This window comes from Bombina bombina, chromosome 4 (assembly GCF_027579735.1).
Source record: "Bombina bombina isolate aBomBom1 chromosome 4, aBomBom1.pri, whole genome shotgun sequence".
In the NCBI taxonomy this organism is placed as follows: Eukaryota; Metazoa; Chordata; class Amphibia; order Anura; family Bombinatoridae; genus Bombina; species Bombina bombina.
In genome coordinates this window covers 624250604-624268345 of record NC_069502.1, presented here as the reverse complement: position 1 = coordinate 624268345, position 17742 = coordinate 624250604, and the positions used below count along the sequence as shown (strand labels likewise).

Genomic DNA, 17742 nt, shown 5'->3' with positions numbered 1-17742 from the left:
TTATTCCACAATTATTTCTGCAAAGGAGTTTAACCTATTTACTGTCACACATACAGATTATTTGTGTAATACAGTAAAACTTTTTTATGTGAAACTCAATACGTGCATAAAAAAATGATGTCAATTCTTTCGCCTATAAAACACACAGGACTCCATAAATTAGCTATAAATACACGTACACGCAAAAACAAACGAAAATATAGTATATGTAAAACTTCTCATCCACTATCCTCACACATCTAGGTCCCAAAATGTCTAAAGAAAAAAACAGTTAATTATGAAGATTCGTTTCTATGATATTCATTCGTTTCCCACACAAAGTCAGATAATTCTAAAAGAAACATCATGATGAAGCAAAAACAAACACTATCGTCCCGCAGCTCTCCGCATCATGTGATCGCCGCAGTCACATGACGGCTGTCACATCATGTGACATTTAACTGTCTGGGAACAAACGTCTATTGTTACAATGTACATGTGACATCATAAACACCTGTACTCTAGATACTCCTAGTGGCCGTTTCACTAGACTGGGGTGCAGCACTAATAGAATGTGAGCCATGTTCCTGGCAGCTAGTGTGCAGATAGCGCTCCCCCTGCTGGCGGTGCTGATCTTGCAGCCAGCGGAGGCTAGATACACTTACGAGCCTACCTGGGAGTCCCTGGATAGTCGGCCGATCCCCCAGTGGTACGATGAAGCGAAGTTCGGGATATTTATCCACTGGGGAGTATTCTCAGTGCCTAGCTTCGGCAGCGAGTGGTTTTGGTAAGTACAGGGGGTTGTTGCTTGGGGCTGATTAGCATTTGTATAAAACATCTGAGTTTTGCAGACTGATCTTAAACATAGAAGTGATCTATTTCTCACGTCATTGTTTCTAGTTGTAGTTCCAGAAATCTGATCGGAGTTATTGTATTTGCAATTTACACCTGCTGCAACTTAACCCTTTGCTTACCAGATTTTACTATGAAATGATGTGAGAAAACACTAAGCCAATGGGGTTTAGTTACTAGTTAATTTTCTTTTATACCATATTTCTACTTTTTAAGTCTATGTTAGTAATTTATACGTATTTTTAAGCATTATGTGCAAATTATCAATTTATTATGTATTTGTTATGAAATTAATTAAGATTTTTTTTGTATTGTTGTTTTAGTTGTCTACTACACCCACAAACATCTTTCTTCTTTTTAACTGCTACAGTTCTGAATTTGATATTATTTTTATGAATATTAAGCTGTGCTGTGTTCCCATACCGGTGACAGTTATAAGATTTGTATCATTCTGTTTTTGATTGTGATATGTAAATATCTTTGCAGTTTATTGTAAGTATGAATATGCAGATATTTACTTTTACATGTGTTTCTTTAAGAAAAAAAAACAAACAAAAAAACCTATATATATATATATATATATATATATACACACACACACACATATACTGTATATACATGCACTTTGGAAGTTTTTTATAAACATAAAGGGAACTATTTAGCCTTTAATTAAAAGAACATGGTTGACAACATTTTAATGTCTTCAAAAGGACATGGGAGTTTACTGGCTATCAAAATAAGATGCTTATACTGTGTATGTATGTGTATATGTATATATATGTTACAGGTAAAGTCAGAAATCCAGGTAAACCTGACATTACCCAAGTGGCTGTGGGTAAAGCCAGATGTAATGTAATTCCTCCATCTACACTATTTCTTATCCTCCGCCTAGGAGGTTCAAGGAAGGCGCCCCCCGCCAATCCTCTGGCATCCAGTCCAAGTGAACCTTGGGGAAGGAGGTTTACATGAACCCCTCAGGCGGAGGCAAAAAGATAGTGAAGATGTGTGAATTGCAGTGCATTGTATATATGTTTGATGCAGTGACTCAATGCACTCTTGAGAAGATTTATCATGTTACATCGGGCTTTACCCACAGCCACTTGGGTAATGTCACATTTACCCAGGTAATGCTAGGATTACCCAATTTCTTACTTTACCCACAAGAAATATATATATATATATATATATATATATATATATAAAATTCAAGAAACGTCACCAGCGCTAAACCCTCCAATACAGTATTCTTGTTACACAATATATGTATTTGTAAGTTTTTTGTTTTTTTTTTAGTAATGTACTGTTGTAATTCACAATACTTTGTAGTTGCTAATATAAGCACAGGATCGTGCTGCTCCAATGTTGATACAGTGTACCCGTGTCACTGTTAGAATTAATAATAAAAAGAGGAAATCAATAATACAAACAAAAGCACACTGATACAATATATCTCTATAAATAAGAATGGATTCCAAATAACAATGAATCGCAGTTCTTTCACATCACTTGGTATGCAGTCCCACTCTAAATGGAAGTAATGTTTTCTGCTTAACAGATGAGACCTCAATCCTAAGAGGTACGTTTTCAGCTCTATGAGGGTGAGGGGAACCCTCTGTCCTCCAATGTAGGAGTTGTACCTCTGCCTTGGATCGCTTGTCCTAATCCCACTCCAATGAGTAGTGAAGGAAGGGTCAGTATTAGATGAGTGCTCCAGTTGGATCCTTGGACTGGTCTCAATCTTTCATGTGGTGGTGAGAATCCTGGTCAGCTCAGGAGTATAGATTATTAGGACTTTTTATCAGCTTTTCTCAGCTCAGCTGCAAAGTGTCTCTCTCCAAGTCAGAAACACTCTCACTGGCCACTTTATTAGGTACACTTTGCTAGCACCGGGTTGGACCCTTTTTTGCCTTCAGAACTGCCTTAATTATTTGTGGCATAGATTCAACAAGGTGTTGCAGGGCCGGACTGGAACTAAAAAAAGGCCCAGGCATTTTAGGGCAAAAAGGCCCCCGCCCCTCCACTAACCATTTCTTATTCACATACATGGAGGCACAGCATTCACATACATGCAGGCACAGCATTTACATACATTCAGACAGACACAGCATTCGCAGGCATGCAGACACACACACACACACACACACACTATACAGCATTCACATACATACATGCAGGCACACAACACACACAGCATTCACATACATGCAGACACAGCATTCACATACATACACACTACACAGCATTCACATACATGCAGGCACACACTACACAGCATTCACATACATGCAGGCACACAACACACACATCATTCACATATATGTGACTTGATCAAAGGGTTAAGTTAGTTACAACACTCAGTGTACTAGGTTAGCTTTAGTTTAGACTGACTGTAATCTAACACAACAGGACAGTCATGGTTTGTGCCCCATTTTCCCCTCAGGGTAAACATCCCAGTTTCCAAAAAAAAAAAACAGGGACTGCCTAGGCTTCACCCATAACCTGCACCCACTATGCCCATAACCCAACCACGCCCATGGCTTGCTCTTGACTTTGGCTTTTTTTTTCAAACTTATTACAAGGATTTATTGACTTCACAGGGCAAAGTTGTTTTTTTTTACAAAAGTTGAATATTTACAGAAATATCTACAGACGAGCCAAGAATACAGCCAGATAATTACATTATGGTGTAGACCTCAATATCTGCAGACATGCTAAGAGTTACTGTTGGGGACAATGGTTTATCTTTTGTGAAGAAATTCAAATATCTAAGTGCAAATGTAAGCTGGACTGGCTCATTCAATTAGCATCCTCCTCCTTATCAACATTTGAGGTCTGTGACAACTTCACATTTCTAGTCCCCAGTTCTCCACATGGTTGTGAAGGTGGGCTGTGTTAGGTAAAAGGCGGGCTATACAGATCATATGATGGGCCACTTATTCAATGGCTTTCTGCCACCCGATCTGTTCCCTTGTCTCACAGCTACACCAAGCCGCTAAAACAGGTGCCAAGTCTTGACTCTGGCTTAACATACCTGCAACCCATCCTGTCTGTCATGGCTCTTCCTATACCCAGCTACCCGCTTCCCTCACTGGCTGCTGTGCTCCAGAACTTCCTTCAAGCTACACGAAGATCCAGCGTGTGGCAGCCAGTGAGGGAAGCAGTGATAACTCCGCCCCTCAGCAGCCAGCTCCGGCTGCCGCACACCTGCAATCAGCCAGTTTCTGCTGATAGACAGTGGGATTAGGCATGCTGCTGGAGATCACCAGGGACAGTTTTTATGCAGGCGCAAGGGGCAGCTGCTTTGGGCCCCACAACAATGACTGGGCCCAGGGCAACTGCCCCTTTTGTCCCAAAGACGGCAGCAGAGCTGGTTGTAATACCAGACTGTCCAGCAACCCTAGGTGGGTGGTCTAAGGGGATCAGCGGCCCACCAAGCATTTGCCCGCTATGCCCGATGGCCAGTCCGGGCCTGAGGTGTTGTAAATATTCATCCAAGATTTTGGTCCATATTGACAAACTGCTGCAGATTTATCGGCTGCACATCCATGATGCAAATCTCCCGTTCCACCACATCCCAAAGGTGCTCTATTGGATTGAGATCTGGTGACTGTGGAGGACATAGAATACAGTGAACTCATTTTCATGTTCAAGAAACCAGTTTGAGATGATTTTAGCTTTGTGACATGCTGCATTATCCTGCTGGAAGAAGCCATCAGAAGATGGGTACACTGTAGTCATAAAGGGATGGTCATGGTCAGCAACAATACTCGGGTAGGCCGTGGTGAGCCCCTTAGTGGCTCAACTGGTACTAAGGGGCCCAAAGTGTGCCAAGAAAATATCCCCCTCACCATCACACCACCACCACCAGCATGGACCGTTGATACAAGGCAGGATGGATCCATGCTTTCATGTTGTTTACACCAAATTCTGACCCTACCATCTGAATGTCGCAACTGAAATCGAGACTCATCAGACCAGTTAACGTTTTTCTAATCTTCTATTGTCCAATTTTGGTGAGCCTGTGCGAATTATAGCCTCAGTTTCCTGTTCTTAGCTGACAGGAGTGGCACCCAGTGTGGTCATCTGCTGCTGTAGCCTATCTGATTCAAGTCTCGACGTGTTGTGCGTTCAGAGATGGTATTCTGCATACCTTGGTTGTAAGAAGTGGATATTTGAGTTACAGTTGCGTTTCTATCATCTCAAACCAGTCTGCCCATTCTCCTCTGACATCAACAAGGCATTTTCTTCCACACAATTGTCGCTCACTGGATATTTTCACTTTTTTTGATCATTCTCTGTAAACCCTGAAGATGGTTATGCGTGAAAATCCCAGTAGATCAGCAGTTTTTGAAATACTCAGACAAGTCCATCTGACACCAACAACCATGCCACGTTCAAAGTCACTTAAATGAATCCCCTTTCTTCCCCACTCTGATGCTCGGATTGAACTTCAGCAAGTCATCTTCACCACGTCTAGATGCCTAAATGCATTCAGTGTCTGCCATGTGATTGGCTGATTAGCAATGTGTATTAAAAAGCAAATGAACAGGTGTACCTAATAAAGTGGCCGGTGAGTATGTGTGTGTATGTGTGTGTGTATATATATATATATATATATCTGCGGAATCTGTTGGCGCTCTACAAATAACCGATAATAATAATAATAATATATATATATATATATATATATATATATATATATATATATATATAGGTAAAAGTACAAGAAGACAGAGGGGCGCCTCATGTGTGGTATAATCAGATGGTATGATACAGAACAAACAGAATGGAGCCAAATGAGTACTCACATACTATTGAAGCGCACCTATGTGCTGGTAGAGACAAGCTGCAATTTCAGATAGGTGTGACAGCTCACCCTCCAGGCAAAACTGTGTATCTGGTGAGAGATTGAAAAAAAAAAAAAAAGCACTACATGTGCAGACCATTAAAGGTATAACCGGCAATATCTCTTAGATGATACAAATGGGTACTCACATACTCCTGTAGCACACTTATGTGCTGGTAGAGGCAGGCTGTAACTTTATGACAGGTGTAGCAGCTCACCCTAGATGTAGATTCTTGGTTGTACAGGGGTATAGGTCCCAGTGAGCAATCAGCAAAGGCAGAAGGTAGGAAAAGAACTCCACTCAGAGTGCATTTAGAATAAAATGTAGCTATTTATTAAAAACAAAGATAAAAAAACAACACAGCAGTTGTTTATGATGAGTGGATAAAAGGGTTTACAGTGGCACCCCTCAAATGCAACGCGTTTCTCGGTTAGAACCGTTTCATCAGGCATATATTCATTCAACATCCTACCTCTGCCTTAAATAACAAACTAACAGTTATCCACCTCCTTACAAAGGGGTGTGTTTCCTAATTGATATCTAACACCTGTCTGATGACATCAGATCTTCTAATTGCAACAGTTTTTCGCATAGAGTAAAAACCACATTATACACATGTAAAGTATTTTAGCAATAGTATCCTATACTAAACAATAATTAGACAATCCAATAGAACACTGCATGTTTGCATTTAAAAATAAAAAAATTGGTATTGACCCACAGTAATCAAAGGGTTATTCGATCTATTCTCCTATTCACACAATGTTTATAATTCAAAATATATATTGGGAATGTTAGCTTCTATTCAAAGTAAAAATCTGGGCTAGATTTAAACATATTGTTAGTATGTGGAACGACCTACTGTGCGTTAGACCCGTATTAAAAAAAAATATATATACAAATAGTAAGAAGTTGGGCGTGTATGTTTACAGGAGCTGTGTGAACACCGCCAATAGGCTGACGTGGGTGTATCTATCGGGGGGGGGGGGGGGTGAAGGCAGCCGATGAGCTGACATTAGTAAATATAGTAAATAGTAAAAAGTGGGTGTGTATGTTTGCAAGTGCTGTGTGGAAACAGCCAATGGGCTGACGTGAGTGTATCTACAAGGGGGTGTATTAAGGCAGCCAATGAGCTAACATTAGTGAGCATGTGAACCCTAGATGCTGTGTGAAATACACCTTTTTATAGTGGACCTAGTTACATGTATCTGGCAAAAACGGATACATAAATATAATGTCCGTGGTGAAGTACATGCACATTAAGCATTTAGTGTCAAACCCAAAAGTATATTTTAATGACACACAAATCAGTGAGAACGAGAATATCAATATTCTATGCTATATAAAGGATTGGATGCGCTAACTCATATAATAATTCAGAAAAAAAATACCAAATAATTGTGTCTAGGGAGAGCCCTATAATCTCTCTAAACTTAACGTGATGTATATGTGATAAGACACGCTCTTCGAAGAGATGCTATTTATCTAAAATAGAATAAATAAAAAGTGATAACCATGTGTTTGATGGTATATAATCTAATGATAAAAAGACTAGCTTCTTAGAAAGAACAGAGTAAAACACCAAAGACACCCTATTTGGAGGCGTGCAACTCCAAAGTGAAAATATCAAAAATGGAGTAAAATAATCCGTAAAGGACCACGAATGATCAAATATGTAAAAACAAATGATATAACTATATCTAACAGTGAATTGACCAAGAGATAATAATATATCCAATATATATCATAATAAACCCTAAGGCATCCTACCATAACAAGACATAAAATAAACAACTAAACAAAAATAACAAATAATACAAGTATCCAAAATTTTCAACCCTAACAAAGCAAGCGGTTAACTACCACCTAGACTAAATAATTATTTAAGTCAAATGACTATAGATAATCTGATAGTATAGTACTATATAGAATGATTTTAAAAAGCTGCCAGATCGAGGACCTCATTTAAGCCAGAGGGAAACAGAGATTGGAACTTATAAATCCAATATGTTTCCCTCTGGCGTAGACGAGTTTATCTGTTAGAGCCAACCTCATATGGTATGTGTTCAAGGGGAGTAATGGAAAAGGTATGGTGATGTCCTTGATGCTGTATCGTACTATGTCGAGAGATGCTGTGTTTTAGTGACCGTTTTTTAATATTTCTTAAGTGCTCACTCCATCTCGTACGTATCTTCCTGCAGGTGCGCGCTAAATACTGCAGACCACACCTGCATGTCAGAACGTAGATGACAAATTCCATACTACAATCTATTCTGTTTCTAATAGGAAACACTTCCCCTGTGATATGACACTTGACAGAGGAATTGAAAACAGTTACAAGGGAAACTACACAAAAGGCATACGGTATATTTTTGTGAAATATTGTTCAATCCTGCAATCTAGCAATTAAACAGTCCCAGTTCTCAGGGCAGTACACATAAATGAACAACAACAGATGATGTGGTTGGAGTCTGTCTTACCGCGTCCGGTCCACGGGTGTGACTGTGGTTCCCCGTCGTCAGGCTTGTATCTGAATTCCTTTACGCCTGAGACCTCCTCCGATCAGACGGTATCTAGGGTCTCCGGGCTTCCGCGTAACAAACACACCCTCCTCAGACAGGTGCAGTTGCTCACGCCCTGCTCAACGTAGGACCAATCCGGATTGAAGAAGGGAGGAGACACACAACTCAATTGGTGTCTGCGTCCGTGCTCACTGTGGGGAATCCTGTAATGGCTGCACAAATGAAAAGTCAGGAGCACCAGTAGATGAAAAAAGTAGCTTTTATTCACTCATAAATAGCTACAAAATAAAAGTTCCAATGCTTGCTTGCTTACTTATTTTGATATATTCTGTATATTCAGAATTTTTGGGCTTGACAGCTTAGCTGTTTTTTCTTTCTCCATCTTACCAACCAGCTGCTGTCAAGCCCAAAAATTCTGAATATACAGAATATATCAAAATAAGTAAGCAAGCAAGCATTGGAATTTTTATTTTGTAGCTATTTATGAGTGAATAAAAGCTACTTTTTTCATCTACTGGTGCTCCTGACTTTTCATTTGTGCAGACTTGACAGAGGAATGTCCATGTGTGATGTAGCTACACATAAGGCATCTTGTTTTATTACATCTATAGACTCCTAATCTTCTTTTCCCATTGACTGAAGTTTTTTGAATTTGTGTACCTTTCCTCCTTGATACTACTATCTTACTGGGAGCCAATTTCTGTTTTAGAGTGGGTGCCCTACGGAATACTATCTGTGGATTGTTACCAATGCTATTCTTAAGGATAGGATCCTTACGTATTATAGGCCAATGTCTTTTTAAGGTTTTTCTGATAAAAGTGTGTTCAGAATTGAACTGGGTTATAAAAAGAGGATCTTTGGCAAAATTATTCTCTCATCTTTTTTGACCATTTGGGCGGGGAGCTAGAATGGTACTCCTATTTTCTTCTCTCACTTTCATATAGCTATCCTTAATTAATTCAGAGGGATAGCCTTTTTCTCTGAATCTGGTGATTAAGACCTCCGATTGTATATCATATGATGATAATGTGCTGCAGTTTCTTCTAATCCGCCTAAATTGACTGTAGGGGATGTTGATCTTCCAGCTATTCAAATGGTTGCTGGAAAAGTGGAGGAAATTGTTGCTGTCAACCTCTTTGAAATAGGTGGAAGACACAACATCCCCCACGTCACCCCAACCAAGACAGACATCCAAAAACTCAATCTGTTCAACTTATAGATTGTATGTAAAGGAGATACCCATATTATTAGAGTTTAAATGACCAATGAATGTTAAAGCCTCGTCTTGTGTCCCTTCCCAGATAAAAATGAGATCATCAATATAGGTTTTATATATATATATATATATATATATATATATATATATATATATATATATATATATATATATATTTGAGTTTTATGAAACTGCATATTTCATGTAGCCAGGCAGCACCAACCAGTATCAATAAATACTAGACAAAAGTGGAGGCTTTTAAAACATTTATTTAATGAAAATAGTTATTTTTTACTTTTCTCTTTAAAAAAAACTATAGCTTGTCAAAATGTAGGTGAGATTCCAGCGAAAGAGTCACCAGACAAAGCACCTGGGCAACTGCAGAAGTGTCACTTACCTCGTGACTCACTGTTTACTTTGCAGAGCCAGAGAAGCTGACTTTGCGTTAGGTAGGCTGGCAGTTTTTTTTTACAACAGCGTTACGGCTTTTGATTTGACTTACCACCTGCTTTATTTTAGGAAAAAAGAGCTAAAGGATATGGGCAACTGATGAAAGGAAGATGGTGGTAGGTGGAAACATGGGGGGGGGTAAAATGGTTCATGGACCAAGTGTTGTAGTCCCCGACTGAGACATACCATTATGGTTTAACAGGTCTTTTACACAGAAGCTTTAAAAAGACATGACACCCAACAAAAATTATTTCAAGATTCAGATATAGCATACAATTTAATCTATTATCTAATTTGCCATTTTTATTGATATCTTTTGTTGAAAATAATACCTAGGTAGGTTTAGGAGCAGTAATGCACTATTAGGAGCTAGCTGCTATTTGGTGGCTGCTCTTGTCTTTAATTCACAAAATGTGTTCAGCTAGCTTCCTGTAGTACATTGCTGCTCTTTCAACAAAGAATACCAACCGAATGAAGCAATTTTGCTAATTGAAGTAAATTGAAAAGTGTTTAAAGTTTTATGCTGTATTTGAAACATGAAAGAAAAAAAATGGGTTTCATATCCCTTTAAACAGTGTGAATTAAGGGTTCCTTTAACATAAATAAAATAATTTTGTAATATACAGTCATTACACATTTTGCTTTCTATTGCTTTAAAATACCTTTGAAAAGTGTGCTTACTTGATTACATCTAGAGAAGAGTAAGCATCTCCTTCATACTTAAGTATGGAGAAAGTTACCTGAGCCTCTAACACACTACACAGTGGTTGGGTACACCAGAACACAAGTTCATTTTCATTTGTCTCTATTTGGCCACAGACCAGGAAAATCCAGTCTATTTCTATTGTCAAATTTATTTTTACCTAGTGGAAGCTTAGCTCATTTATGTAAAAAAAAACCTCGGTAGGTTCAGGAGCAAACACTAGGTGGGCAGTGTTTTTGTAAAAATGTATAACATTGTTAAAAGACATTGCTGTGATATAGTGTTCAAAACACATGCACAATCATGAGCATACCTAGGTATTCCCTCATGCAAGGAGTAAAGTTTCAACAAGGATATCAAGAACCAATACATTTATAAAAGTAAATTGGAAAGTTTTTCTTGTAAGTTGCATGTCCTATCTGAAAGTTTCCTTTTTAACTTCCGTGTTCCATTAAATTGTGAACAAAACCAGTTCTCAAACAGGTTCCAAATGTAACTGCAATAAACAAGAACTTGTGTTTTAATGAGTTAACTCAGTTTACCATTGTTTACTTACAAGAAAAAAAAATAACTTAGCTGGGATCAAGATTAAATTATTAAATGTCTAAAAATGCGTCCATGGCATATAAATGCATATTGAAAGAATAAACACTATTGCACGTTAAATAGCAGGATGACTGTAGCATTAAATTAGACACACACGCATATATATATATATATATACACACACACGTATATATATATATATATATATATATATATATATATATATATATATATATATATATATATATATATATAGATATATATATATTGTGACCTGGGATCTTGGAAACACACAGTCCTCAAAGCTGGAAACACCACACAAGGTTGTAGCTTTATAAAATACAGTCTGTTTATTATCAGGTCTGGCAAAAACAGGCAAAATAAACATAAACAAAACAAAAGAGGCTTGCTCCACTGAGCACTTACTAACAAGTACAACTGTCTGCACTAAGTAGCTTTTCACAAAAGTAATATTGCACAGACCTTTCAAACTTTGTCCTTTAGATATAATTCCTCTCAGTCTCTCAGGAGAGTGTTTGCAGTTTTCCTTTACTGCTGGCAAAAATCTACCTCTCAAACCCTGACTGGGGATTTTATTAGCACCTGCTGTCAATTACCATATGCAGGTGAGTAGCTAGCTGAGTCAGACAGAATTCCTGGACTGGACTTTTTGACATAATGTGCTACCTGCAAACTGCGGGGTGGAGCACTGGCCCACCCTACTCTCCAAATACTCCACCCCAGGGACCCAGAAATAAATCACATATTTTCTCTATGTGGCAAACAAACATAACAATTCTCCCTGGGGTTGTCAGACCATACCCCGCACTGCAGCACTTTTGAGGGAATATAGACACCTTCCATTACTATGCCTTGGGTTCTGTCACAAATCCTCCCCGCCAGCTCAGACCTAGTGGGATGAGCGACCATGGCCAAAAGCGTATGCATACGTGAAAGGCCATCAGCATTACCCTGTTTACTTCCTGCCCTGTGTTCTACTGAGAAGAGATAGGGTTGCAAACTAAGGAACCAGCGTGTAACTCTACTATTATTATCCTTATTTTGACTCATCCATTTGAGAGGTGCATGATCAGTAACTAGTCTAAATTTTCTGCCCAACAAATAATATTTGAGAGTTTCAACAGCCCATTTAATTGCTAGACACTCCTTTTCAACAATCGAATAGTTCTTTTCTCTAGGTTGAAGTTTACGGCTCAGGTATAGTATTGGGTGCTCTTCACTTTGACTTTCCTGGGAAAGCATTGCTCCAAGCCCTACATCAGAGGCATCCGTCTGTAAAACAAACTCCTTTGAAAAATCAGGGGTGACTAACACTGGTTGTCTACAGATGGCTTCCTTGAGATTTTGAAATGCCTGTTCAGCTTCAGAGGACCATTTCACTATTACTGGAGCTTTTGCTTTAGTGAGGTCAGTTAAAGGACCTGCTATAGTAGCAAAGTTGGAGATAAACCTTCTGTAGTAGCCAACAAGCCCAAGAAATGTTCTGACCTGTTTCTTCGTCATAGGTCGTGGCCAATTCCTTATGGCTTCAACTTTAGCAAGTTGTGGCTTTACTATTCCTCTTCCAATGGAATAGCTAAGATACTTGGCCTCCTCCAAGCCAATGGTACATTTACTCGGATTTGCTGTCAGACCAGCATTTCTTATGGAATTAAGGACAGCTTGCACTTTTGGCAAGTGAGACTCCCAATCTTCGCTATGTATGACCACGTCATCTAAGTAAGCTGCAGCATAATGAGCATGTGGCCTTAAGATCCGGTCCATCATTCTTTGAAATGTTGCTGGAGCACCATGTAGGCCAAAAGGTAACACCTTGTATTGGAAGAGCCCATCTGGAGTAGAGAAGGCAGTCTTTTCCTTTGCCCGTCCTGTAAGCGGCACTTGCCAATAACCCTTGGTCAAATCCAATGTTGTAAGGTACCTGGCTCTCCCGAGTCTCTCCACAAGTTCATCAACCCTTGGCATGGGGTATGCATCAAACTTGGATATTGCCTTCAGCTTCCGGTAATCATTACAAAACCTGATTGTGCCATCAGGCTTTGGTACAAGCACAATTGGGCTACTCCAGTCACTTTGGGATTCTTCAATTACCCCAAGGTCCAGCATTTTCTTTACTTCCAATTTGATTGCTTCCCTCCGGGCTTCAGGTATTCTATATGGCTTTAGATTTATCCTTTTTCGTGGTTCAGTGACAATGTCATGCTCTATTATCGTAGTTCTTCCTGGGACTGAGGAGAAAACATCTTTATTTAACCTGATGAAGTCTGTTACCTCCCTCTTCTGGTGGATAGTCAGGGTTTCTGAGATATTGACTACGGGTTCATGCTCCTCCATTGTAGGGAGGTCTGCTGTTTTTATAGCCACAAGTGTTTCTCTTTCTTTCCACGGTTTAAGTAAATTCACATGGTAAATCTGTACCTCCTTTCGCCTCCCAGGCTGTCTTACTTTGTAATTTACTTCCTCCACTCTGTCAATGACTTCATATGGCCCATGCCATGTTGCCAAAAATTTGTTCTCTACAGTGGGAACCAGGACTAGTACTCTGTCTCCTGGATTAAACACACAAACCCTGGCATTTCTATTATAGCTCTTCTGCTGGTGCTGTTGGGCATTTTCCATGTGTTCTCTAACTATGGGCATAATGGCTGTCATCCGATCCTGCATCTGAGTTATATGTTCAATCACACTTCTGTGAGGGGTTGACTCCTGTTCCCAAGTCTCCTTAGCTATGTCTAGCAACCCTCTGGGGTGTCTTCCATACAAAAGTTCAAAGGGCGAAAACCCAGTAGAAGCTTGAGGGACCTCTCGGATGGAAAACATTAAATAAGGCAAAAGGAAATCCCAGTTTTTTCCATCTTTATCAATTACTTTTTTGAGCATAGCCTTTAGTGTTTTATTAAATCGCTCTACCAGACCATCAGTTTGTGGGTGATATACGGATGTTTTTAGATGCTTTATATGAAGAAGATTACACAACTCCTTTGTAATTCTCGACATAAATGGAGTGCCTTGGTCTGTTAATATTTCTTTGGGAATCCCAACACGGCTGAACATTAACATTAACTCCTTAGCAATTGCTTTTGCTGAAGTAGTACGCATGGGTATTGCCTCAGGGTAACGTGTAGCATAGTCTACTATTACCAATATATACTGGTGCCCCCTTGCAGACTTTACAAGAGGACCCACAAAATCCATACCAATGCGTTCAAATGGGACCTCAATTATGGGTAAGGGCACCAAGGGGCTACGGTATGCTGTAAGAGGGGCAGTTAATTGGCATTCAGGACAAGAAGAACAATAATTTGTGATAGATGCCATTACACCTGGCCAATAAAACCTCCTAAGAATTCTCTCTCTGGTTTTTTCAATCCCCAAGTGCCCCCCAAGTATGTGGCTATGTGCCAGATTTAATACAGTGTGTCGATATGCCTGGAGTACTAACAGCTGTTTGACAGACTCCTTTTTCCCAACTCTGTACAATAAATCATTTTCCACTTCAAAGTATGGATAGGTGAGTGCTTTATCAGTATTAATGGGGGTGCCATTTCTTACGGAAATATCGTTTCTAGCCGCAGCTAAAGTTGGATCCTCCCATTGTGCAGCCCTAAAGTTACTTGGGCTAACCTCTAGGTCAGTTATTTCTACATTAGGTTCAGATATATTAGATTGACCTGTATTATTCTGTTCAGTATTACCTCCAACTAGGGTTTCCATAGGGGTTGAGTGTTTCCCTCTAGCAGGAGTTATTTTGTCTAAGTCATCCCCCAATAAATCAGAAAAGGGAAAGTCACAAACAGCGCCCTCTACTGAATCCAGTGAATTTTCCTCAGCAGCATCCCATAGATTCAAAAAATGGGGAAAATCTCTGCCTATTATCATTTCATGGACTAATTTATCAACTAAACCAACTCTATGATTTATAGGGCCATTTTGAGTTTCAATAAGTACTTTAGCAGTTGGATACTTGTGTATGTCCCCATGGACACAAGCAATATCTAGGTTCTGGTAATTATCAATAGGAGTATTTCTCAACAGACCCCTGTCTATGAGCGTAACCATGCTACCAGAGTCCAGCAAAGCTTTAATTTCATTTCCCTCCACCCTTACAGTGCACCAAGGGTGGCCATTTAAACAATCATTTTTGGTAATTACATATACTGAGCGAGAGTACAATGAATAATTGTCTCTCATATTGCCAACATTACATTCCATAGCAACATCATTCTCAGGGCAGTCCTTTGCAAAATGTCCATACTCTTTACATTGAAAACATTTAATATTAGCATTAGACAACATCTTTGAGGCTATTGTGGACCCTTCCTGCCTCACAAAACTCTTGTCCCTTGCTGTAATGTCTCTCGGGTTGTAAAAACCCATCTGCTCCTCCCGATACCCCCTTTTCCCCGGAACAGTCTTACCCAATTTACTGGGACTCTGGATCTTCGGGGTTCTAGGTCTTTCCTGGTTGGGGATTTGTAGAAACTCTCCGGCAGTCAAATAGCGTTCCACCAGGGCAACTAGACCGTCAGCAGTTTTAGGTTCACTCTGGCTGACCCACCGCCGCAGGGAAACAGGCAATCCTCGCAGGAACCGGTCCATCACGAGCTGTTCCACAATGTGACTAGCTGAGTTGACCTCTGGCTGTAGCCATTTCCTGGCAAGATGTATCAAGTCAAACATCTGTGACCGCACGGCTTTGTCTTGACTGTAAGTCCAGGAGTGAAATCGCTGGGCCCTTACTGCTGTCGTTACTCCCAGGCGGGCCAAGATTTCTGTTTTTAGCTTTTTATAGTCACTGGCCTGCTCAGGCTCCAAATCATAATATGCCTTCTGAGGTTCTCCACTCAGAAATGGCGCAAGGAGACTTGCCCATTCAGACGCAGGCCACCCTTCTCTTTCCGCTGTCCTTTCAAAAGCCATCAGGTAAGCCTCCACATCATCTGTAGCCACCATCTTTTGCAAATAGTTACTCACTCTCAGAGTCTTAGAACTGTGTGGAATTTCTGCAGCACACCTGCCCAGTCTTTCAGATAGGCCTCAAATCTCCTGCTGCATGGTACGTGTGATATTCTGCTGTTCCTCTCTTTGTGTTAATACCAGTTTTTGTAGCACTGCAATATTTTCTTGCTGGCTGGCAGTAGCTTGCTGCTGTGTGGCAGTGGCCTGTTGCTGTGAGGCCGTAGCCTGTAGTAAAGCCTTTACAACTTCCTCCATTTTAAGTGTGGTATTGTTTCCTTAACAGACTATCAGTGTGTTGCCCGCTACCTCCACCATATGTGACCTGGGATCTTGGAAACACACAGTCCTCAAAGCTGGAAACACCACACAAGGTTGTAGCTTTATAAAATACAGTCTGTTTATTATCAGGTCTGGCAAAAACAGGCAAAATAAACATAAACAAAACAAAAGAGGCTTGCTCCACTGAGCACTTACTAACAAGTACAACTGTCTGCACTAAGTAGCTTTTCACAAAAGTAATATTGCACAGACCTTTCAAACTTTGTCCTTTAGATATAATTCCTCTCAGTCTCTCAGGAGAGTGTTTGCAGTTTTCCTTTACTGCTGGCAAAAATCTACCTCTCAAACCCTGACTGGGGATTTTATTAGCACCTGCTGTCAATTACCATATGCAGGTGAGTAGCTAGCTGAGTCAGACAGAATTCCTGGACTGGACTTTTTGACATAATGTGCTACCTGCAAACTGCGGGTGGAGCACTGGCCCACCCTACTCTCCAAATACTCCACCCCAGGGACCCAGAAATAAATCACATATTTTCTCTATGTGGCAAACAAACATAACAATTCTCCCTTGGGTTGTCAGACCATACCCCGCACTGCAGCACTTTTGAGGGAATATAGACACCTTCCATTACTATGCCTTGGGTTCTGTCACAATATATACACACACACACAAACATTCTATGATTTGAGAGGTTAGTATATATCTCTAGTTTTCTATGTTAATCTTTTTAATTTTGTTTTTACCATATTGCTTGTTCAAATGTAATTAATACTCTGTTTGTCTTTATTCAATAATTTAAATAAACTGTACAATTATGTAGAGTTTGATAATCCACAGCACTAGGTCACCATGATGACCTAAAAGCTAAGCCTGGCACAAAGAAATGTGAGCCCTGATCTTACCACCCTACGATTACAAAGCTTTAATTAGAGTGAATTTAGTGACCCTTTATTATAAAGTAGCTTTGTAATATATAGTCAATACTTATTTTGCCTGCTTTTGCTGTAAAATACTTTAGAAAAGTGTGCTTACTTCACTTAATCTACAGTAGAGTGGCTGGAGTGTCTTTTTCATACTTAAAGGCACAGTTTTCCCTATATTTTTCTCTCTTTTAATTTGTTCCCAGTAATCCTCTTTACCTGCTGGAGTGTATTAAATTGTTTGCAAATAGCTTACTTTATATCAGCACTTAAAATAGCTGATTTTGCCTGCGATAGCCCTACCTTTATTGAAAGTTCCTATACTTAAGTAAAGTCTTTATAAAAGCTGTATAAACATAGCCAGCAGAAGAAATTACACTCCCAGTCGGAGGTAGGAGAGATAACCAATAAATATTAATTTTGAACTGTTCAAGGGCCTGGTAT

General features: G+C 39.6%; 1 protein-coding gene across 1 annotated transcript in view; it reads left to right on the top strand.

Annotated features, from left to right (window-relative positions):
• The first annotated feature begins 432 nt into the window (after positions 1-432).
• Positions 433-17742, top strand: part of FUCA2 (alpha-L-fucosidase 2) — a 99010-nt gene continuing 81700 nt past the window's right edge. Inside the window, exon 1 of the mRNA XM_053710644.1 lies at positions 433-766. Coding sequence (XP_053566619.1) covers positions 561-766 — 206 coding nt within the window. The 5' untranslated portion in view covers positions 433-560. The remainder of the gene's footprint in view (positions 767-17742) is intronic.